This window comes from Mustela lutreola, chromosome 3, assembly GCF_030435805.1.
Source record: "Mustela lutreola isolate mMusLut2 chromosome 3, mMusLut2.pri, whole genome shotgun sequence".
Lineage (NCBI taxonomy): Eukaryota > Metazoa > Chordata > Mammalia > Carnivora > Mustelidae > Mustela > Mustela lutreola.
Genome location: NC_081292.1, coordinates 71,042,763 through 71,067,611, shown reverse-complemented (window position 1 = coordinate 71,067,611; position 24,849 = coordinate 71,042,763). Strand labels below are relative to the sequence as shown.

Here is a 24,849-nt window from a genome sequence, read left to right as displayed (position 1 = left end):
TGTCCTACATAATATATTATGATTAGTTTTTAAAAAAAATCAATACCTGATCTACATTATTTTGTATGGATATGTAGTGGTTCACTTTATCTATATACACTTTTAATATCTCATAATATTGGACACTTAGTTTTCTAACCCCTTCATTATGAACACCACTTTTGTGAATATCCTTACATGAGCAAATATGTATGTGTGTATATATACATATATATATACACACATATATATTATATACACATATGTGTGTATACATCTTCACCAGGCACAGATTTAAGTATCTCATATATATATGTATATATGTATAAATGTATAAACATATATATGTATATGTTATATACATATACATATAACATATATATTATATATGTTCTATATATATAAACTCATTCTCATAAATTCATAAACTCAAATATATGTTATATATATATATATATATATATATATATATATAAGCTCATTCAGTCTACAAAAGCACATGATGAGATAGATTCTATCATTTTACAGATGAGGCGCCATGACACAGAGAATTTAAGTGTATTTCCCAAGATCACATGTTAATAAGTGACAGTCAGGATTTAAAACTAGCCAGTCTGTTTCAAGAGTCCATGTATCTAACACTGTGCAGTGATCCTTCGACTTGTCTAATTAAGATAAATTCCTGAAAGTAGACTTAAATTTAGTGAAACTAAAATTGACATTTTATGGCACTTTGTAATGTTCTTCTGTACCTTTTGCTTTACTTGTTCTGTAATTAATTTAACAAATTGTTTAATTATTTAATTGATGGCTTTAATTAATTGCTCTTTAATTGTGCTTTTATTGTATTTCATTGTTATTTGTTGATTTAATTGCCCCCACTCTTCTTCGCATGAAAAATTTTGATCATTCTTTGGGAACCATGCTCAATAGCCACCTTTTCTGTAAGGGTGTCTTAAACATGCTGGTCATGCCAGGCAGAGGTTAAAACACTTTTCTCTGTGCTCCTATAGCTCTTTGAACACTGCTGTACCACAGTGTATATATTTTATTATAATTATTTGATCTATGTCTTTCTTTGCCACCAGAGTATGAACTAGCTTCTCCAGTCCCAGAATTCTGCCATTCATCTTTATACCCTGCCTATGTCCTAGCTATTGTGAAGTGGTACACGCTGAACAAATGAATGAATTTACACAAAAGAAAAAATAATTGGTTAGGATCAAAAAACTGAATCTCAAAAGAAATCACTGATGACATTCTAATGATTGGATGAAAAGTACATTTGAAACTATTTTATGCTTGTCTCTGCAATCTTTCCTTATTACCTGGATTAATCATTTCATATATGATCTGGTATCATGGGGTTTTTGTAATGCCTGCCATTCAAAGCGTACTCTGGACTCTAGAGAAAACAACTACTACAAGGGCTCTCTCAATTAATTCTTCTTGAAAAAGTCAGAGTATCTTGAATTTGGTTAGTAGAGTGACTTAAAAATACAAACTGCTACATAAGTGCTGAGTGTTGTTATTGATCATTAAGTATCCCATAGCCCAAGTAATTTTCCTTATTGACATGAAAGTGTTTTTATCTAGGCAAAGATTAAGGGCTTATTCATAATATTTTTATTTCAAATGGGATAGTACTGAGATATTATATGATATGTATCCTAGTATATGTACTGGAAATATTTATGCCTTCCTTTCCATTATCTCTTGTTGGTAGAGCTTCATAGCTACTCCTGTGGACTTAAAACTCTATTTAGTTACATCAAAATCCTAATACCTACATCGCAAGTCTTGAATTTTAATACTACTTCAAGGAGTTTTTCTGAAAAGAAGCCTTCCTCTGGGTGCAAGAAGGTTTGCGAGAAGTCTAGTAAAGTAAGTTTGAGGAACAACTTAGACAGTGACACCTGGCATTAAGGAACATACATCCCCTAGCATTCATGGTTCCACCACATTGAGCTACATAAATGCTAATGGCTATTTCAAAATCAAGCAGCAGGAAAAGGAGGTGATACATTAAACATGATTTGACTTTATTCATTTCCCTAAATGATTGGTTTCTGGATTCAATGGAATAATCTTTACCATCTACCTCTACCAAAGATAATACAAAACCATGCAGAAATTGTGAAGCCTGTAACATTATGTCTGTCTTTACTGGATAAACCAAATCACAAGCAGGCCAGACCGTATCTAGAATTCTTGGATCACCGAAATTCGGGTACCTCCTAAGGCTTGGTTAGTCTACAAACACATCAAAACTTCTCTGGAATAGCACCTGCTTTAGCGTATTGGTAAATCTCCAAGTTGTTAGAACTCTTTGTGACATGGGTCTGTGAAACCAACTCATGCTATAAATTCTATGGATCCTTTTTTTAGAGCCATGAAGAAATATTCACAAAGTGTAGCTTGAAAGATAAGACCATAATTTGGCTTTGGACAGGTCTGTGAGCATACGAGTTGGGCACTATCACCTCCCAGCTTGAAAAGTCCTCTGGGAGTTGAGTAGCCATGAGATTTTTAAGCAAAGGAAACCAGGATGATGGTGGTGGAGCAAAGGGCTACATCGATTTCCTGGACAAAAAGGAACCTACTCTAGTAACTCAAAACTTACTTGAAATGGCCTGATACCAATTTAGCTAATAGGAAAGTTAATTAGAGCTTTTAAATTCCCTCTTTAAGGAAAGATTTGATCCTTCATGACTATAAAATACTGACTGCATGAATCCCTAGGCAAGAGGTTAAACAGACGAGTATATCAGTCATACAATATGCTTTAATTTCACAGTCTTTTATGAAACTATGGTTTGATCAAATGCTTTCTTATGATTCTGCCCACATGAAAAACCCTGTTTTGATCTTTTTTATTGAGTCTGCCTCCAGTGAGCAGGGTAAAAGGCCAAGGGGTATGGGAGCAAACGCCAGCTCACGTTTCTTACTGGGAAGTAGACTCTCCAAGGGTACTCGCTCCTTAAGAATGAGCATTCTAACCCAGCTTTTGTTTGGGCAGAAGCTTATTGTGTAGAGCCAGCCTAGGTAAATGCCCAGGGAAATGTTTGGTCACCTAAAATTTTTATAGCTCTTTAATTAAGTATAAATTAATTTTCACAATTATTCATAATTATGAGCAATTAAGCAAAATACCATGTGAATCATTAAACATAATATATGGATCAATAAGAAAGTTCCTGTGGAACACTTGGGTGGCTCAGTCGGTTAAACCACTGCCTTTGGCTCAGGTCACAATCCCAGGGTCCTGGGATCAAGTCCCATATCAGGCTCCTCGCTCAGCAGGGAGCCTGCTTCTCTCTCTGTCTCTGTCTGCCACTCTGCCTGCTTGTGTGCGTGCTCTCTCTGTCTCTCTCTGACAATTAAATCAATAAATAAAATGTTTAAAAAAATAAGAAAGTTACTGTATTTTAAAGGTGCCCCTATTTGTGTGGGCATAAAATAAGGAAGCAGAAATATTTCTTGATATTGGTATGTGTGGTTAACGTAGGTTGCAGTTAATGATTCATAGATTTAAAAGGAATATTCCTACCTTGAAGCCTGGTGAAAGGAAATGCCTAAACCTACAAAAAAAATTTTAGAGCACAACTCCATTCCCATTGCCATACATACAGAATAGTAAGCCTTTCCCAACTTTTGTTGAACATACTTTATATAGTCAAATCACACATTCATTTTGTTTCATAACCATAATGAAAACTTCCAAACTTCTTAGAATTTGATTCTGAAAGCTGTAATCCACTAAGCGACATTTACATTTTAATGAGTATGGACTACTTTTCATGTAATCCCGAGTATGAGCTAGGGTTACATTTCTCTCCTATAGTTCCAATGGTCCTATCCCTCCACCACTCAAGGAGAATGTCTGAATGGCTTCTTCATATTTACATTCAAAATAACTGCCCATTCTAATTTGCTGTCTGTCTTTAACCGTGCTTTCCTTACCTCACTGATCTGGTCCTCTTTCTTCCCTCCCTCCCTTCCTTTTTTCCCTCCATCCTGCTTCTCCTTCCTTTGATTAAGATTCTAATTGTATTTGCTTTTTATCTTATTAGGAAAAGAAACATATCCTATTACATCATATTCTTATAGCTTCTGGAGTTTTACTTTCTTTACAGTTCACTTAGAACGGATTTCATTGTTCTTTAGCTCACTGCTTCATGTTTTACACTGGTGACTGGTTGTTTTTTTGCTTTCTCTGGAGTGTCCTTTAAATTTTCCTGATTTCTCTACTTTGTTGATATCTCAAAATCGTCAAATGTCTCAGTCATTCTCTTCTTTGCTGTGGCATCTCTGCTGGTACTGTCTTTGAACCCATCCATGCTTCTGTGCTCATCAGGGCTGGATGACTTCTATTCATGCTGCGTTGTATATTTGATCATTTCCTTTCATTACCTTTCTGGATCAGAACTACTGCTTTCTAGGTGCTATATTCAGTGGTGTACAGGTAACGTTTAACATTCTTATAAGAAACAAAACCCTGCTTTTTAGCATTTCCCAATGTCCATACTGTACATATTCCCATAATGGTTGATGTCAAGTTCCCAAATTGAGGTCACTGACCATGGATTTGAGAAGAGATGCACCCAGTGTGCACTTCCAGGCGTGCTCCGTTGATGAGAACCATTTTGACAGAGATATTTCTAAAATAAATTCATCCTCTCTGAGTTAACAAAGCAACCTGGATCTCATTTAACTTCATTTAGTGGCTCTGGGTCATTATTATTAATGTCAAGCTCTAAGGCAATAAGTGGTGTCTCTAGAGATTATGACATTTAGAGAGAAGATCTTTGCCTATAAGCTAAATGACAAAATAACTTAACATGGAAATTAGATCAAATAATCAAGTAAAAAAAAATGCAATGGTGGTTTGTTTACTTTGGATGGACTTTTTGTTGTTAGTTGACTTTTTTAAATACCGCAGAGTTGACCCTTGAACAACAGGAGGGTTAGCAACACCAACCCCTCTCGCAGTTGAAAATCCAAATATAACTCTCGACTCCCCCACAACTTAACTGCCAATAGCCTACTGTTGACTGGAAGGCTTACAATAATGAAAACAGTCAATTAACACATATTTTGTATATTTTGCATATTATATATTGTATTCTTATATGTAAGCTAGAGAAAAGAAAATGTTACTAAGAAAATCATAAAAGAAAATACACTTACAGTGCCATCCTGTACTTATAAAAAAAATTCTCATCTAAGAACCCGTGCAGTTCAAACCCGTGTTGTTCAGGGTCAACTACTGAAACCTACTCTTCTTGGCTCTAATAGTCGTTAAAGCTGCCTTTCTTTTAATTCTCGATATGATCCCCGCCCTGTTTAGACTTTTTCTGACCTTTCAGTTGTGCTCTTATTTCAAGCCACCTGAATCCATTTTTAAGTAAGTTATCAGAGAACAAACTTAATAGATATACTGTCTTCAAGAAAGAAAGCAGATTTTCTAATAAGTGGTGTTAATTCAGCTTCTCTTTCATTATGTGTGTTTTCTTTAATATCATAAAAGAGAATGCTGTCCATGCATCTTCTGACAGAAAAGAAAATGGATTTTTCTCTGTTTGAAAAGTTCACTTTAAAGGTTTTTGTGATGCGCGACAGCTTTAAAATAGGGTTGCTTTTCAGAATAAATTGCCTGCAGCTGCTCTTCAGGCTTTCTTTTTTATCTGAGCACATCCATCCTGTTTGGACATAAAAAACTGCATATTTACATCGCTGATGGGCCAATAAATAAAATGCTACATTTTTAGGGGAAGGTTCCAGGGAACTAATTAGAGTCACGAACAGACAAACTGGATTGAAAACATGGTGCTGCTTCATACCTTCCTTAGATTATTTCGCGTTTTAGCCATTTCTGTGCATCCTCTCATTTGTGTGAGCAGGGGATGGTGACAGATCACTTGATGATCAGGAAATGCCCATGAAATGAATGTGGTTCTGGTGTGGTTGTCTTTAGGCATTTGCTCATTTCTCTTCTCCTCCACAGCTTGCTGAAGGTGAATTTTAACCAAGGTAAATTCAGCTTTCTGGATGGAGGACATTTCTTTATGTCCATGGAAATTAAAGCTATTCAGGCATACACCTGCCACCTAACTAGAAAAATACCTAGGGTACCATTTTCATTTCAAACCTGCAGTTTCTAGTGCCATCAACATAGCTATTTGTTGGACCATTTTATTAGAATTACTATTTTATCAAAGTAAATTTAGAAAAATGCCTGAAAGGTATAAAATTAGTGTCCAAATACAGCAGGTGGAACTATAAAATTTTTAGATATCCAATACAATAAATATTATTTTAATAGGATAATGATATTTTTGACATTCACTGAACTATATGAAATTCTTCTGTTTCATCAATCATACACAAATTATTTAAGTGTAAGTTTTAATACAGTGTATAATTGATTAAAATGTAATTGTATATAATGCAAATGTAATAAACTGTGGCATGTCTACAATTGTAATGGTCCCGTAATTTTTAATTCTCTATTCAAAATGGATTTTGCCTAATCTAGGATGAATTCTCATATATGATCTCAATAAAATATGATCCAAAAGAATTATTTAACTTAGTTTTACATGGGAGCTATGAGTCCAGAACTAAATAAATCACTAAGCTTCATTATGAAAAAGTGGTTAGTCATTATCATCCATGATGGACTAATGAAAGCAAAGAAACCAAATACATTTGGTAATCTATATTTCTTACAAGAAGGCAGGGATGAGTGGGAGATTTGGGTTTTATTTTGTTTGTTTGTTTGCTTGTTTTCCAAAATCATACCACTTCTAGCATTCAAGCCTGTAGTTATTGTTCCAAGTGTGCTATATTAAGCCAATCATTTTATTTAAAAAAAAAAAAATGATGAACTAGGTGGGCGCCTGTGTGGCTCAGTCAATTAACATTTGCCTTCATCAGGACCCTGGGATCAAGTCACATCAGGCTCCTTGCTCAGTATGAAGTCTGTTGTCCCTCCCCCGCTGCCCTCCCCCCTTCTTCTGGGTGCCCACACTCTCTCTCTCTCTCTCAAATAAATAAATAAATAAAATCTTTTGAAAAATTATGAACTCAGGGTGTCTTGGTGTTTCAGTTAGTTAAGTGGCTGCCTTTGGCTCAAGTCATGATCTAAGAGCCTGGGATTGAGTCCCACGTCTGGATCCCTCAAGATCCCTCTTGAGTGAGAGAAGCAGAAGAAGAAGAGTCTGCTTCTCCCTCTGCTCTCCCCTTCCCGCACGAGCACACCTGAACTCTCTCTCTCTCTCTCAAATTAAAAAATATATATATATTTTTTTAAATGGATGAACTTATATCATAGAATATGATACTCTAAAATATCTTCCTGAATTTTCTACTGAGAAAATGATTTAAGGAGCATATGTCAAGTTCTCTGGATAGGTTTAAAATCTCTTTGTACTTTATAACCTCAAAGTTATCTTAGCATATTTTCTGAGAGAAGTTGCATAAAATAGTACATGAAATGGGTGTCACAACTCTAGTGATGATGATGTCCATGAGTGTGATTGAAATTGACTAGGCAGCTTTCTCTAGGCATGAAATAAATATTAAAATGGTGTGACAATGCTTGGATTAGATGCTAATGGACTTCCTTTGCTTTATTTCAGCTCTCAGCCTTGGAGAGGCAAATTTTTGACTTCCTTGGCTTCCAGTGGGCACCAATTCTTGGAAATTTTCTACATATAATAGTCGTCATATTGGGTTTGTTTGGAACTATTCAGTACAGACCTCGATATATTGTGGTGGTAAGTTTTATTTTTATCCTGTATCTTGCAATAAGTGCTACAAAACTACTAAATGGAGGTTAATGAAATATCGTTAAGTTATTCCCTTGGATATGATGTGGCATTGTTGTTCAAGCCTTTAGGTATTGAATTCTGTTTGGAGATGCTAATCTGTGGGAAAATGACTCAGTGAATGCTTACAGTGAGATCAAAGCAACATGAGTGTGAACACGAGACACATAGATCAAGACAGCATGTAACAGTGAATTCAAGTTTCATAAGGAAAATCAAAAAAAAGGTTTGGATAGAGTAGGAGGTCTGGCTGTGGTCCAGATGTCACGATGAGACATAAATGTACGTTAACTACCATTTCCATGATGTATGTCACTAAAAAGCAAACCTTCATAACCATAACTATTTACGGATAACAGTAATATAACTTAATTTTAAATGATTTAGGGCATTACAAATGCTTGTACTGAAAGTTATTTAGTACTCATCCCTAATGTATTTCATACTTTATATCATTGAACTTGTCTCCATTTTGTTAAGATAAATTTGAAATGTTAATTCCATACTCTAACTACACCAAACATGGTCAGCACACTCTCCATTGCAGGACAGTTTAATGACATGTATACTGTGTTCCACAATTAAATGGGAGTTATTCACAGTAATTTGTTTTCTAAAAAGAAGGCAGTGTTTTAGGCTACATGTGTAAAGTTCTGAGAATTAAGCCTATATAAGTGATTGTAACGAAGAATAACATACCTAAAATACTTATTAAGCCTAAATATATATATACCATGTTCAGAAGAATTAGTATTTTCTTGCAATGCGGTGACATTGCCTCACTAGAAAAAAACCCTAGACTTAAACATATGCCCTCTTTCAATTTCGATTTAATCCAGGCACAACTATGGAAAGAATAAAGCTATGCATTTTTCTGTGAATACGTTAATTCTCTATTTCGAATCTCCAACTGGTTTTTTGTATCTTTCCCCACATCACTGAAGTGACCCACAGCGACTCTGAACTCAAATTGGCTGCCCGGGTGTTAAGAGAGTTTGGTATCACCCAGCCAGCTGCGGGGACTGAACAATTTCTGCCTTACTCTTCTTCTCAGAGGGAAGGCATGTATAATCTGCTAGATTCTCTGCTAAGGCATGTATAATCTGCTAGAACGGTTTCTCATGCACTTGGATTTGTAGCATAAAACACTTCAAAATGCGTAATAGCAAACTATCATACTGGATTCTGTTTTCTAGTTTGTTACTGTAAACACAGCACTTTTACTCACCGCAGACTTTATATTTTATGATTTTGGTGTTCCGCGGAAGCCCCAAATGCCAGGGAGCTGGAAAGCCAGTTACCTCTCTGTAATGAAGCTGTTGGCGCACATTAGGGCCATTACCTGGTCCTGTTGGTAGTACTCTCCACATACTAGCTCCGCGCACTCTCACACAGCTACTGTTGAGGCTTCTGCCTTTTCTTTCCGGGAACTGGACTTCTTGCCTGCTTTCAGCCTTCCTACCTTCCAGTATGTCCTTTGCATTTTCCCTAAATCATGGGCTTAAAACACTTCACTAGCTCTTAGCAAGATAAATCTAAGAATATCCTTGGCTGACCTGACCGAGCATGGATCTCACAGGTAGTCCGTCCTCTCTCCCTCCTTTCCTTCCTCGCCCCTTCCTACCCTCCCTTTAAAAAAAAAAAAAAAAATTTATTTACTTAAGTAAACTTTACATCCTATACGGGGCTCAAACTCATGACCCTGGGATCAAGTTGCATGCTCTTCCGACTAAGCCAGCCAGGTGCATCTACCTCCCTTCTTTATTAACTTTCTTCCTCCTTTTCTTCATTAACGTATTCATTCAAATACTATTTATCAAGTTTCTGCCATGTGTTTGGCATTGTGTTAAGTGTGGGCTATGCTGGTGATCAAATACAGACCCGGGGTCTCAGGAGGTGATGAAAAGATTGTAAAAGGGCCATGAGAAGGGTGACAGGGCTGAGAGTTTGTACACTTCCACGTCCTGCATCCTGCTTCTACCCGCTTCTCCAGCCTCTCGCCCTTATAGCCCTGCGGTCCTCCAGGGACTGGAGCACACTTCCTTCGTTCTACGCAAGGATTGTTTGGGTTGATCAGTAGTTAATCACTCTTGTTCTATGTCTTGAGCATGTTTTATAATTGGTTCACACTTATGTCCTCCCACAAGGCAGTGTTCTTTGAGAACATGGAACGTACTGGATGCTCAGTAAATACTCATTTATTGTTTTCCCCATGTAGTTGTTTATCCATTCAGAGTTCATTCATGATAGAACTGGTGTCACTCTTTCTCTGGTGTCTTTTCTTTTCTTCCCCCTCTCCCTTTTCCCTCTTGGGCATAAGAGGAGGAGGATTTAGATCTTTAAGTGTCTTCAGTAAAAATCTATTAGAAAAACTATCCATGGTTTTACTCATGTTGAATTTCTCTTTTAATGTGGATGCCAATCAGATTTCTACCGTTTGTTTGTTTGTTTGTTTGCTATCTTACTTAAGAACGTATCCCAGGACAGAACATATCCCAGAAAGCAATGAGTTGGTGGGAAAGCCCTCCACACCAAAGATGCTGTTGGATTTAATTCTCACAAATACCTATGGGTATGTGTCAGCATTCCTAATTTTACAGACAAGGAAATGTTAAGTGACCAACCTCAGGAGGCCAGGTAGTTAAGTGGCAGAACTGGATGTGTACTGTCAGGTTCTTGAAGTTGATTTATCATGATTATTATATTACATTTAGCCACCAGATTCCAGATGATATGGTAGCATCATGGTATAAATTTTGATATTGAAAAGGATCCTGCCCTGCCACCTCAGCTGATCACAGAATATTGTCACCTGTATGGGATTCCAGATTGCCTCTTGTTCTAACATGGGTATAAATTGTCCATTTGGGAGAAATGGTTGAAGAATCCTTAATCCACAAGCATGGGCAATCTGTTCACAAAGTGTCCCTTTTATGGGAAGATCAAGTTGTTATTGGGAGGATGGCTAGGCCATGTTACCTTCTTCACACCACGGGCAGCTCATCCCTGAGTTGTTTCCATGAATGCTTTGGTTTGAATCTACCACTGGTGGCCAGGGATTAACTCTAGTATGAAAAAGTCAGAAAACAAATATGGCATATTATGCCATGTTAATCAAGAGGTGCCTCGGGAGGCACCAGCTTTTCAGTGGCAATGAGAGGAGTCTTGGATCAGAAGAAATTCATACTGAAGTTTCACTGAGCAGGGAGAGAGCTTTTTGATTGAAGGAGATTTTCTCTCCAATTCACCTGCAGTATTCTTAGTATCAGCGTCCTTTGTTGGCTGAAACCATCATCCGTAATGCCAGTTAAACGTAATCCATTTCCAAGTTAAGAGTCGTTTTGGAGCACTGAAATTCATATGGTAAGTTACTGCCATTTCTGACAACAAACAGGGTTTACCACAGCTGAATTTAAAGAATTAATCACCTTTATGAAAATGGTTATGGTAAAGGACCACTCAGAACAACCTCTACAGTGTCTATTGGCAAACTTCTGACTTCCTAGCATGGAAAATCAAAGCTCATAAAAACTGCTCCTTTGCTTACCTCTTCTGCCCTCCCCACTTCCCTACCTCATAGCAGCTATTGTGTTTTCTAAAGACCACATGCTGTTTCCTTGCCTCCTCTGTTTGCATACACTGTACTTTCTGCCTGGAATGCCCTACTCTCCTTGCCCTCTTGGAAAACTCTTATTGCTTCCACTGAATGGTCACCTCTTAGGAGCCTTGCCGAGCACCCACTCCAGGGTAACATCCACTCCCGTGGATCCTGGTGACACCTTCCACACTAGCTCTCTGCACAGCAACAACCCTCGCTTCTCTCCTGTCTCGCTCCATTCACCCGTGTCCTGCTGGCAGGCTCACTGCTCCTACCTGTTGCTGTATTCTAGGTCTCTCTTGGTATGCATGGGGCTTTAAAAATACTTATACTTGAATAAACAAGGAATAAATGAATTAAAGTCTATTGGATGAGATTACTTTATAGAATGGACTGGACAGTGATTTCTTATCTCAGAACATACCTACAAGAGTTCAATTAGAGAAACTGGCCTTACTGTCTTTTTTATCTCAATTTGAGATCAACTGAGGATTTACATGATATGTGATATGTGCTGCTCTGCCTTCACCTACCATTAGTTGACTTACTACTCTTTTTTTTTTTTTTAAAGCAATAGAGTGTTGTGGACTCCTGCCACTGTATTTGAGGAGGTCCTATAGCAAAGACTATTAGAAAAATGCAGCCAATCACAAAACAAAAGAATAGTAATTCCACTCTGGATAGTATCACTATCCAGTTAGCACTGGATATCTGTATCACTACAGATAAGATGCAGTTTGTTATTGTTATATTTACTTTTAGAACACCAAAACAACTTTGTCATATGGTACTTTTTACTGATTGAAATTTATTTTAGCATAGGTACAAGGTATGAGATATCTATCTATCCATCTATCTATCTACATAGATGTCGATTTAGTGAATACCAAGGTCAGTTGTAGGGTTTGAATACATCTTTTGTGTTTCTTTCACTATAGACAAAATGAAGCAGAAAACATAAAGTACTGTTCTAGAATCAACTGTTTCTTCCTGTCTGTTTATTCCGATATCAAATATTTTAAAATCTTACATAGACATCCCAAAATGAGATTCTACCTTAGGATTATTTAAATCTGTTATTTCATGGGCAGTAATTGAATTAGGCAGTTTTAAATTAATTTAAATGCAAAAGCATTAGCTAATTAAATTTTTTTTTGTATAAATACCAACTTTGGAAATTAATTCAAAACTGCTTTTAAAAAATTAGAAAGAAAGCCAAATTAATTTGCTAGGTCCACAGTTTAGTTATTGGCACTTTTATGCAGAAAGCTCAGGTGCAAACAAGAACTTGTGTAATTTGAATTGTTATGGGGAAAATTCCCTGCTATGTCATCATAAACCTCCTTCCTGAGCTACTGCTCAGCATGACAGTTAAGGAGAGACGAATCCCGAGAGACTGTGGACTCTGAGAAACAAACCGAGGGTTTTACAGGGTTGGAGGTAGGGGGTTGGGTGAGCCTGGTGGTGGGTATTAAGGAGGGCACGGATTGCATGGAGCACTGGGTGTGGTGCATGAACAATGAATCTTGGAACACTGAAAAAATAAAATTTAAAAAGTGTCCATTTTCCATTTATTGGTCCTATATTATATCCCCTCCACCAAATATTGGGTATGAAGTCTTGGGACATTAATTTACTTTATTTGTCCCATAATTAACCTCATATGTAAAAACCTGATTCAGATTGTCTTTAAGAATTATATTATGTAAAGTATGTGACTTGCTTAACATAACCGAACACAAAGTGCTTGGTAAATGACTGAACTGTTCAATATATCTTTTTTTGCTTTCACTCTGCTTTTGGAGCAATTAAAATGAAGGGGACAGCACATTATTCTCAAGTTCTTCTGGAAATGAATACTAAAATCCAGAAACTGTTAGAACAATGAGTGAGCAAGAAACCTACTTTTTAAAATCCCAAGTCTAACATATTGTGCATAATACTGTATCTGATTGATGCACATGTGAATAAATGAAAAAATGTTCTTTCTGGTAATTGGAAAACAAGCTCAGGAAGTAAAAATAATTCATGTTATAGACTAATTGCTCAATGAGGAAGAAATAGACTGCAAGACTTCCAAAATTCATTTCCCTTAAAAAAAACACTGAACTATCTTTGTAAGACCATGAAATATTCAGGAAGCTACTTAAAACACACGGACATTTTTTGTTTCATCTTCTAGGCTTTATTTATGTAAATTAGGATTTAAAATATGTGTACTGAACATAGGCAAAGTACAACAAATAAATAGGTAGCTAGATAATTATACAGAGTAATTTTTTATATATATTGGGAAGTTGTTTTCTATACTGCAAGTATATGTATCTGGATATATGAGCATATAAGCATGCTCTATGATAACCAGAAGGTATTTCTTAAAAATGGAGTCATTTCCTTTTTAATTCTTATTTCAGTTGAATTATAAATAAAATAACCCATGTCAAAAAGAATACATATATTGGGGTGCCTGCATGGCTCAGTGGGTTGAATGTCCGACTCTTGGATGCAGCTCAGGTCATGACCTCATGGGTCATTGGATAGAGCCCCATGTCTGGCTCTGCACTCAGCGAGGAGTCTACTTGAAGATTCTTTCCATCTGCCCCTCCCCCTACTTGCTCACGCTCTCTCTCTCTCATAAATAAATAAATCTTTAAGAAAAAGAATACATATGTTGTCTTAATACTTCCTGTATAGGTAAATGCCTATGGATGTGTTTGTATCGCTTTCCCTATATCTCTATGTAGAGGCTTGTGTCTCCAGTGCAGGCTGACATATATCGTTTTCATGTCATAACTGTCCAAAACTCATTCATACAAATACTTTTTGTTGTGAACAAACCAATATCAGAAGAAAGAAGCTTACAGTATGGCTTTTAAAAAAACATAATGTTTATATCATGCAAAACACATTAGTTGCCAAGTGCAAAATAAATTGTTATTCAAGTACATCGCCAGCTGCAGAATTATATAAATGAAACTAATTTTTTAAAAACTGACAATTTGGTGAATTGGTCACTTGATGAGTTGCAAAATTTGGTGAAGTAGTACTTCTAAATTGTTCCATGGTCCTGTGCCTAAGATCTTTTAAAATGAAACCTATCACGTCATACTTAAGGATCTCAGCTCTGAAGTCAGAACGTTAGAGCTCCTCTTCCAGCTATGACACTAAGTAGGTGATCAAATGATTTCTCTCTTGCTTGATTTAGAGTGATGGCTGAATAACCTGATCAATATCAAGTACTTAGCACAGTTCCAGGAACATAGAAAGTGCTTAACACAGTACCAAGAACATAGAAAGCAGCAGAATAATAGCTCATGTTATTGTTAGGAATTAGCAGCTGACATTTGGAATCTACTCAGCCTGATAATTTTATCTTTGAAGGTTCACAAGTGGCATGAATCACTTCAGTCACTGAGTCAGTGCAGTGATTTTTAAACAGATTTATTTTATCATGTATTTGTTAAAACCATGAGTGGATTATCTTTTTTAAAAGAATACTTAAACGTCTAAGTTCTCTGTCCTAATAATTAATAATCATATAGCTTTGCAATTACTTTTATTTATTTCCTTATGTTAGTCTTACCTTTTTTTATGTCTTTACTTAACCTTTATCATTGGCTTTTTTTCTCATGACTTAGCAGTCTTCACTGTTCTCTCATTCTGATGGACTCATAATGAGATTAATTTAGAAGGAAAAATGTCAGATACCGATTAGCAACAGCTTTAAAATTTGTTGTGGTTATTGTGACTTGATCAGTTTGCAAAAAGTTGAGGATGAAGATTAGCTATTTTCACTATTCATAGGAACATTTTGTGACTTATAAAAGTGTATTTCAAGGCACTTGGCACATTTTAAAAACTGTCTAACCCCATTCACATCAGAAGACTTTACTAACAGAAAATACTGGCAGCATCAACAATATCTACAAATACCAAAAACCTCACTGTATATTTTAATTTGTGTTAATGATTTAACTTACTTGCCATTCTTTAAATTTCCAGTGATTTTGGAACCTTAACTCATAATAATAATAATAATAATAATTAATATTATTATTATTATTATTATTCATAACATAACAAAAGTAAAACCCCCTTCACAAAAGATGATGCGACATCAAAGGTAACCACTTATAAAACTTTGCACCTACATGAGATTATTTTGAAAGCCTTTTAAAAATCATAAATGACAGAAAGATACAAAACATAAATTAAATTTTATGAATAGTTAAAAGCTTTTGATAAGGTTTCCGATAGGAACGTGGCATTTTACACAATGTTTAAAATTCATAATTTTATATTTGAGACAGCACAGAATAAGCTAACGAAATGATTTCAATAATTATTTTAATTTGACAATAGCATGTGATGATTAAAATCACCGCTAAAAGCAGCAATTTAATTAGTATGTCTGTTTAAGGAATTAAGGATTTATAGATTTTTGTGGTACAGTAAAATGAATAAGAAAACCATTGTATTACATTTCCAGAGTGAATTCCATCCTCAGTCATCCAAGCTAGCCCGTATGTCAGTTGTACATCTCAGTTTCTTCAACCGTGATTGGGTGTATTGTGCCCTAAGACCTTCTCCACAGATGAGTTTTGATCCAAGGCTACCTTAATTCAGACTGACCAATATTCTCAGGAAAGTCATTTCCTAAGACATATTATGCTAATAAAACCAATTAATCAGTAAGGCAATCATGTTTAGAGTCTGTTGGATGTGACTGGAAGGTATAAACCCATTATGGAAATTTCTCATTTGTTTGGTCATCCTTCATCCCATTTCTTAATTTTTGTATATTTTGAAAAAATATTTTACATGATCGCTTTGGAGACATACCCACTCCACTCATACTAAAATTGTTCAATAGGGAAGTTTGTTAATTTTACTCCAAACATCTATTTTCAAACATGGTCTTTGTTCAGAGATATGGAAGTGCCGGGTTTTGACTAACATTCCTAAAAACTTGATAGGTTAATATTATAACTAAAAGATAGACAGATAACTCACAAAAATTTGCATAATTGTATTCCCTGGAAAAGCTAATACTCAGAAAACAGAAATCAAGTCAGCACTTGGATTTAACTTTATCTGCAAGCCAGCAAAGCACTTTAAAAATAAATCTAGCTTTATTGGCATCTACTGAAAGCCGAAGAAACTATTGGATTTTTAATTTCTAGATCTTAGGATCTAGGAGCACTCTTTTCTGAATGCACCCTGCTTCTTCCCAGAAGACTTAGACTTATTGATATTTTTATTATTGATTTATTTAGTATACATGACTTCCATCTCTACATTTTTTTCAACTCTTTCTCCCCCTTGCCCCCTTTCTTTCTAGTACACAGTATGGACTGCCCTCTGGGTCACCTGGAATGTGTTCATTATCTGCTTTTATTTGGAAGTAGGTGGACTCTCTAAGGTAAGTTTATCATGCTTTTAAAGTACACTTTAAAAAGAGTACACTAATAAGTAATTATTATGACTATATGTATGTGTGTGTATAGAGTGTGTGTGTGTGTGTCCGTGTGTGTGTGTGTGTGTGTGTGTGTGTGTGTGTGTGTGTGTGGAGAGAGAGAGAGAAAGAGAGAGTAATCTAAGTAACTCTAGAAATGTAATACTAATCGAAAATAAGTTTGGATACTGATCAGAAAAGAATGATCTTGGGAGAGTGTTAATTTAATGGGATTTCAAAATTTCAAAACTGGCATTATGGTGGTTTATTAAGCTGTACTGAAACTCAGCTTTTAGTGTATCCTCGTGTCCCGCTTAAAGAGGCTTCATGTTACAATGACAACAGTCCCAAATATTAAGTGATAAATGGTTTCGAGCATTCCTATAATTTAAAGTGGAAATGGGGATTAATGAAAATGTTAATATAATCAATATGAATAACAAGTCGCTATCTTTGCTTCAATACGAATTCTGAAAAAAAAAAGTGTGACAAAGGATGAAAGCCTTATACGTGTAGTTGGAGGGTCACTTGACTAACAACTAAGTGCATCTTGAAATTCTGCTCAGACGAAGAGAGCTGTCTTGATGCAACATGTTACCAGCCTCATTTCTGTCTGTCTATGACTAGTGTCAGCAGAGCACACAATTTTCACGGTGACTCCTGCAAAACCAGCTTTTGATGGCCATCCCAATGTAAAAGCATCTTGAGTAAAGTTTCTAGCTGGGTGTCTCATACATTTTCCTCTTAAACCAGCACAATTTTTATTTGCAGAAATCATAGAGAAGAAATGGAACAGTATAATTACAAGAAGAATAAGAAAGCTGTAGTTTTTTTGTTGTGTTTTGTTTTGTTTCTTTTTTTAGATTTCTCGTTATCGACTCTGTGTCTGCTCACTTAACTCTATTGTATGATCGTCTGAAAATGTCTGCGTAACATAATGGTCTCCTACAAGCATTTGCAGCTTTAGATCTTAGAAATTTGCATAGGCCAGCTCAGACTCAGAATTGTAAGGCTCCACTGAAGTCCACTAGAGTAACAAAGAGTTTTTGATTCCTCTAAGCAGCAAAACTCCCTGAAAGATTTTCTCCAGAACCTCCCGAGTTGGTTACTCTTGATTCTACACTATAATAACTTTATAATTAGAACTTGTCATCATTTTCTCACATTGGCAAATGTTTCTGGGAGCCAAAAATGACATTGCTAATACTGACTTTTTTACGAATGCACAAGTACCTACCTTTAATATTTGTGCTATTAATCACATTCTATCTCTAATTTTTAAGACAGAAAAAAGTACTTAAATCAGTGCCTTGCTATCTTCTGTAACGTGCAGATTATAAAGTAATTTTAAAATGCAAATTTTGTGAATATAATAAATGTGAATAATAAGTTAAGCATAGCATTTTTCAAACCATGGCATTTTATATCTTGTAATTTGAATGGTCATTTTAAATCATTACTGTACGGGGTAGTAATTCTCTTCTATTTTCTTCCATATAAACCAAATTTTCTGGTAAAATATTAGACCAGAAGAAACTGATCCTGTGGAATTGGTAACATGGTACGCTCAGAGGAAACTGAACTTCAAATCCTAAGTCTCTCTCAAATCTTGTCTTTAGGACTTATTAACCACAGGCCCTTAGGCAAATCATTTAACCTCGTTAAGTCTTGGTGAGAGAGAAAAACAGGACCAGTTTGCCGATACATGGTAGTGGTAATCAACTCTTGTGGGGTATGAAGGATTGTTCTAAGCCCATCATTTATGGTGACTCAGATGATCTTCAAAACAACCCTCGCAAGTGGTAAGAAGGTAATAGCAGTCTTTGTTCCATACCAGTCTGTTTTCCCTCCGCTGTGCAAGGTAACTTCAGCAAATTGCTTTTTGTAACTGCCTTTCTAATATCAATATGCCTGTTAAGGGTTTTTCTCTTTCTCATTTCTTTGGGGGCGAGGTTAAACACGACGGATATACTAGGCCCAGTCTCTCATGTCATCATGCACTCAAATACCATTAGGCAATTAACCAACTATTCTAGGTCATTAAAAGGATAGATGACTCCAAAGATTTTCTGTTGTTCTCCTTCTAGTAACTGCCTCAAAGGCTGGGAACACTTCCCTGGTTAGCCACAGTTGAGCCTCAGTTTCAGTTTAGGAAATCTATTCTGAAAACTTGAACCGAGTTAAGGACATTTGACAAACCCAAGCCCCTCTGCAACCTTTCCAGACTGGACTGCAGTTTTTATAAGAAATTCCTTCTCCATATATGCTGGGATGTACTTTTTTAGAGCTATTTCTTGCTAGTTTGTGAAGGCATTTCTTGGCATTACCCACTTGAATAGACGAAAAGAAGTCTCCTTTGGCCTGGTTGTTTGCCTAAAATATCCATTCTAAAATAACAGATCTTTTCCCCAAAACTGGATTCCGATTGATTTCCACCCTATCTCTTCTCAGTGTTATTCCGGTGATAGGAACTGCGTAACCATTCTTATTAACTGTTAGTGCCCACTGTTGTGGGCATGGACAATTGTACATTTGGGCTCTTATAGGGATTCTTTTTTCTCTTTTTAAGACTTTATTTTTTATTCAACAGAGAGAGAGAGGCAGTGAGAGAGGGAACACAAGCAGGGGAATGGGAGAAGGAGAAGCAGGTTTCCCACTGAGCTGGGAGCCCAATGCGGGGCTCGAGCCCAGAATCCCAGGATCATTTCCTGAGCTTAAGGCAGATGCTTAATGACTGAGCCACCCAGGCGCCCCCCCACCTCCATGGGGATTCTTGATCCCAACATCCAGATATTTTTCTCCTTTTTAGCTCGTCTGCCAATCAGCTGTGCATCATGTGTTTGTCACTGGTTTTGAGGGTCCTGATTCTCCTCAGATCTTCCAGAACTTGAAGGAAATTGCTGGATTGTTTTTGAGGAAGGTGTACATGTGTGGTGGGATCAGCGATAATTATGGGTCTGCATTTACATAATCTCCTGGAGTCTCTGTTTCCTTTGAGGAAAACCGCAGAAATAATTTTACTGAAGTGTTGAAAGTATTAAATAAGATAATGCATATAAAGGACTTAGAAAGGATCTTGGTTGGCAAAGAGTGAGGTTTCGGTAAATAGCGTTTCTCATAATTGCCATCAACATCATCATCTTTATTATTATTGAAGAAATTAACAGACATCATGATTCTCATCCCGAAGCCTTCGGGACGTATATTTATTACTATGCAAATGCTGTAACAGGAAAAAATGTAGGACTGAGTGACTTGTTTAAAAAATATGTAACAGTCCCTTGTGATAGGACCTCCGATCTGCATATTAACTTCACAGCTGTAACACTATTAATTAAATCCTTTCCTTCAACATGTAAATGGCTTTTTTTGAAATACTTCTGCAGCTAGATTCTCCCGGTGTCCCAACTGTTCCCCCTAGGAGAACTTTATGCATCTTTGGAAGTCTCTAAGGCTGTTTTTCTGCCACAGTTTAAGATCACCCAGGGCACAATTAATAAGTTATTGCTACTTCTTCGGAGGTTGCAAGACTTGAAATCATTTTTTCCTCCCTAGGAATACATTCAGAATGTAAATATGAAAACTCAACTCATTTGCTACATTTAAAGAGACTGCGAAATAAGTTATATTAAGAACCAGGTTGTACTTTCTTTTTAATTCCAAAGAAATTGAAGCTAATGTCTTATGCCATGCTCCTGCTTACTCTGACGTGTACCAACTTTCAGCTAATATTTCTTCTAACCTCTTTTTCTCAAAAGGTGAGCAGAGCTTACATGTTGCTATCCTAGAGAATTTTGAGTGTGTCCCATTTTCTAGAATTCAGAATGTGCACGAGCGTAATTTAGACAGAAAAATGAATGTCAACAGGTTCCATGAAGATCTTACTAATCATCTGCTTTGGTCAGGGGCCTTTCAAAACTTATAAACAAGGGTGGGGAAGAGACATAGGTGCTTTGCATTGTCTTCACTCAAAAGGAAACCTACCTTCATTTTTTCCCCTCTATATCATGTTTTAACAACTGGACTTTTTCCATTGGGACCTGATTTGTAGGTATTTTGATTCTTAAGGAACTTTTAAGCCATTTCCCTAGTGGCAATAATAGCACTCTCTGGTTTTGGGGGGTTTCTGTTGTTGTTGTTATTTTGGTTTTTTGGACTTAAATTATCACCATTTCATACAGAAGCGTCCTCTTCTCTTGTGAGATTCTTCAGTTGAATATTTTCCCTGAGCAGCCAGGCAAGATCAATGAGATAATTTTTCTTTTCAAGGCTCATTCTTATTACCTACTGTGAATTGTTTCTCTGTACTTACTGAAAAAATTCTCTCTTACTCAAGATTCATTTTCCTTCAGGGTTGGCTTCTTCCACTAACTGTGGCTTTGGACTGGCACTTTCAAGTAGAAAACTTTTAGAGTCAATTCAGTTTTGTACAGGAGCAATTGCTTAGGAAATAGAACTTCAGTTTCCTTCCACTGTCTACAGTCTATCAATTATTTCTTACAAACGGACTAAATATTTTTGTCTCAAAGAATTCTTTTTCAGATGACAGTTTCAAACTAAATCAATGATGTATAGTATATTTCTATTTTATTTAAATAAATGCAACTTACTGAATCTAGCAATGAATGTTAAACTTGGGTTTATCTTTTCCTTTTCGTGATTTCTTCCTACGTGGCCATTTTTCAAAAGGAATCTTGAAATATGATGTTTACAGAGGGGTGAAGCTAAGGGCACAAAATATCTTTATTTGAGAATCATGTAGCAGCAAATGATACAGGAGCATCCTAGAAACCCAGCAAAACTATGCCTAAATTTGGAACCTCAAGAATGGTATCCTATTAACTCTATCGTGAAGTAAATGTCATATCTGTATCAATGAGACACTGGGAAAATGCATAAATTCTTTCAGCTCCCTAGAATAACAATTTCAGGAACTGAGTTAATATATTGTTATATACTTATCCTGCTATCCAGACAGAATGTTTTTGTCTGTGCTATTGACTGGGGAAGATGGAAGTGGTGGCGGATATCTACCCAGTTATTAAGGATTCATAAAGGAAGAGCCATCACAATCTGCTTCCAGGCATTAAATTGACAGAAGACCCAAAGACTTGCAAATGTTTATCTTTATGTTTGGTTCCTTGTGTACCATTCGCCTTTTATATCTAAACCCTTTTTTCTCCCCAAAATAATACAATTATTTTTTTTTAAAAGGAAAGCAGCATAAACAGTTATGCATTTCTTATACTAAAAGACTTAAACTATACTTTTTCTTTTGGCGTGGATCTAAGTGAACACAACTTCTTAAAACAGAATCTTCAGGGTCCCTCTTTGTGTAGGAAGATCATTGTTTTCCCCTGTATCTTCTTTTCTATATAAAGAAAATCATAACCTAGTTTAAACTTAGTACTTTATTTTTCATAAATTTCATCAAATGCAAAGTTTTTGAAAACATTTGCTCTACAAATATCATTTGCCCCTACGTTATAGTCCAATGACCTATAGAAACTGAAGCGTGCTTCTTAATAGAGGTTGCGGGGTGGGTGGTGTCAGGAGTTTTTAATCAGAATTTTGTGTGATAATCTTATGCCCTTCTCTAGCGGTTCAAAGAGGTTGTGTTTTTTTCCCCCATAAAAGCAGATGGATGTGAGATTAACAGTAGTTTTGTTGGCTATATGACTAGAATAACTGTATTGAATAAGGATACAGGAAAAAAGAATTGGAAAACTACACAGAAGTGCTTTTTAAAAAAAATTTTGTAGTTTATTCATATTCTTATAATGAACATATGCCTGAAGTCAACTTTGAAAGAAAGGTAAACGTGGTACCTGTATAGCGTTTATTGTCTCAACTCATTGGATTATAATTATAAAATAGTTTTATTTCTTTTAGAGTGAAGGGAATCTCAACTATTTTGGCTCAAACCCTATTTCCAATCCTTATTACCTGGTATATAGATTCTGTGGTAGATTTGGTCATTAAACACTAGTCTCCTGTCTGATTCAAATCTGTGGTGGCCTCACTAGAGCTGTCCATCCTTAAGGCCTTCACATACCCCTCTCTTCTCCCTTCTTGTGTCTCCACTCCTCTGGGAGAGGAGACAGGAAGTAGTCAACTGCTTACTTCACCATCTTATAGCTGCTGTGGATTCTGGTGGATTCTGACATCATGCTGGCCTTAGTCTTTCCAGCTGTTACTAGTGGCTTCTGCCGATGTTAACAGTCTTCGAATATGTCGAATTCTCCTTAAAATTAAATAAATAAAATTCTCCTTGAATGACATTCATTTTTAAATTATTTTATTTATTCATTTGAGAGATAGGGAGAGAGAGCATGATGGGGGTGTGCAGAGAGAAGTAGATTCCCAGCTGAGCAGAGAGCCTAAAGGAGGCTCTAGCCCAGGACCCCAGGATCATGACCTGAGCCACCCAGGCGCCCCTAAATGATCTTTATTTTTATTTTTTTAAGATTTTATTTATTTATTTGACAGACGGAGATCACAAGTAGGCAGAGAGGCAGGCGGGGGTTGAGGGGGAGGCAGGCTCCCTGCTGACCAGAGAGCCTGATACGGGGCTGGATCCCAGGACCCTGGGATCATGCCCTGAGCCGAAGGCAGAGGCTTTAACCCACTCAGCCACCCAGGTGCCCCAATGATCTTTATTTTTAATAAACCTTTAATTATTCTAATATCTGTAATTTGTTAAGCCACGGGTTATATAAATTAAGGCATTCTGAGTTGACCATGCCTGCTGAATTTCCATGTAAGCATGATCTTTAAGAAAACTTTGTTGCTACAGAGACCACATTTTTATAGCTTATATTCAAATGCTTTGCTATGTTTTTAAAAACAATTTAAAGTAGCTACTGCAGAATTTTTGATGCAGTCAGTTGAACATAAGACCATTTTAGAACAATGTGTAGAGTGAATAGAACATGAGTAAATGCCATTACGGTTTTGGGATTTCTTGCTGTGATGTTAATTAGTTTGTTTTGAAGACACAATCTTCTTTTATGAAACGTCAATTCAGAGTACAAGCCTGGTGATGAAGAATTTCAGGTGACATTTCCAGTGTTCACAAGATTAAAAAGAGAGCTTGATTGGTTGCATTTATTTACTTTTTATTTATTTATTTATTTTTATTTATTTACTTTTTAAAACCAGAATAGCAGCCTATATCATGAAGTAGTTTTATAAAATAAAACACCACAGGGCCAGATTACGACTAACGAACCTTAAGCTCAAGGACCCCGTACAAACAAAGGAGCCTGTGATAACAATTACTCAACACTACTCTCAGATGAAGGCAATCACAAATCATTTACATGCTTTGTATCAAATTCTCCTATGTAACCTGGGGCGGGGGACCGTCACAGGTAGCAGTGGTAATATCTAAGAAGTTCTCTTTGCACAGAGAGTTTCTCTTGTGCTGTGAATGGTATGAGGAAGTGTGGGCCTGATGCCTCAGACTGATTGGGAGCTTGAGCTCAAATGGCCCTAAAAGTATTTGTACATAGATCTGTCATGGCAGCCACCGGGAAGCCCAGTGTGGTCCCACCAGCTGCTGTGGCACACAAGTTCTGGATCCCTGGCTCAGAAAGGATGAGCTTGAGAATGCAGGATGATGAGAACAATAAGAAAATCAAACCAGATATATAGGAGAAGATGTGAAAAAAATGATTGGTCAGGAGATTACTGGCAAAGATGACAGGTAGGAAAGGAGGTCTGTTTTGCTTTCTCTTGGTGCAGGGAGCGCTAACAGAATCATTCAGAAGTCTTTGTAATGACCTGCCCTTTAGTACGAAGGTCCTTGTAAGTCATGTCTGCCCACCAGCAGAGCTGGCTGGGATCCAGGCTGCAGTGCGCACCCACCGGGGGACAAGAGTTGGGAGGCAGGAGCTATTTCAGCCCTCCATGTCCTCTCTGAGAACGGACAGTGAGGACAACAGAGAAAAAGTGCCCAGAGCAGGGAACAGAGGCACAGGAAG

The 24,849-nt window shown here is 36.6% G+C and overlaps 1 protein-coding gene across 1 annotated transcript in view; it reads left to right on the top strand.

Moving 5' to 3' along the window:
• The window catches only part of NKAIN3 (sodium/potassium transporting ATPase interacting 3), a 624,119-nt gene that overhangs the window by 335,712 nt on the left and 263,558 nt on the right, over window positions 1-24,849 (top strand). The window contains exons 3-4 of the mRNA XM_059168851.1: window positions 7,623-7,760; window positions 16,751-16,831. Coding sequence (XP_059024834.1) covers window positions 7,623-7,760; window positions 16,751-16,831 — 219 coding nt within the window. The remainder of the gene's footprint in view (window positions 1-7,622; window positions 7,761-16,750; window positions 16,832-24,849) is intronic.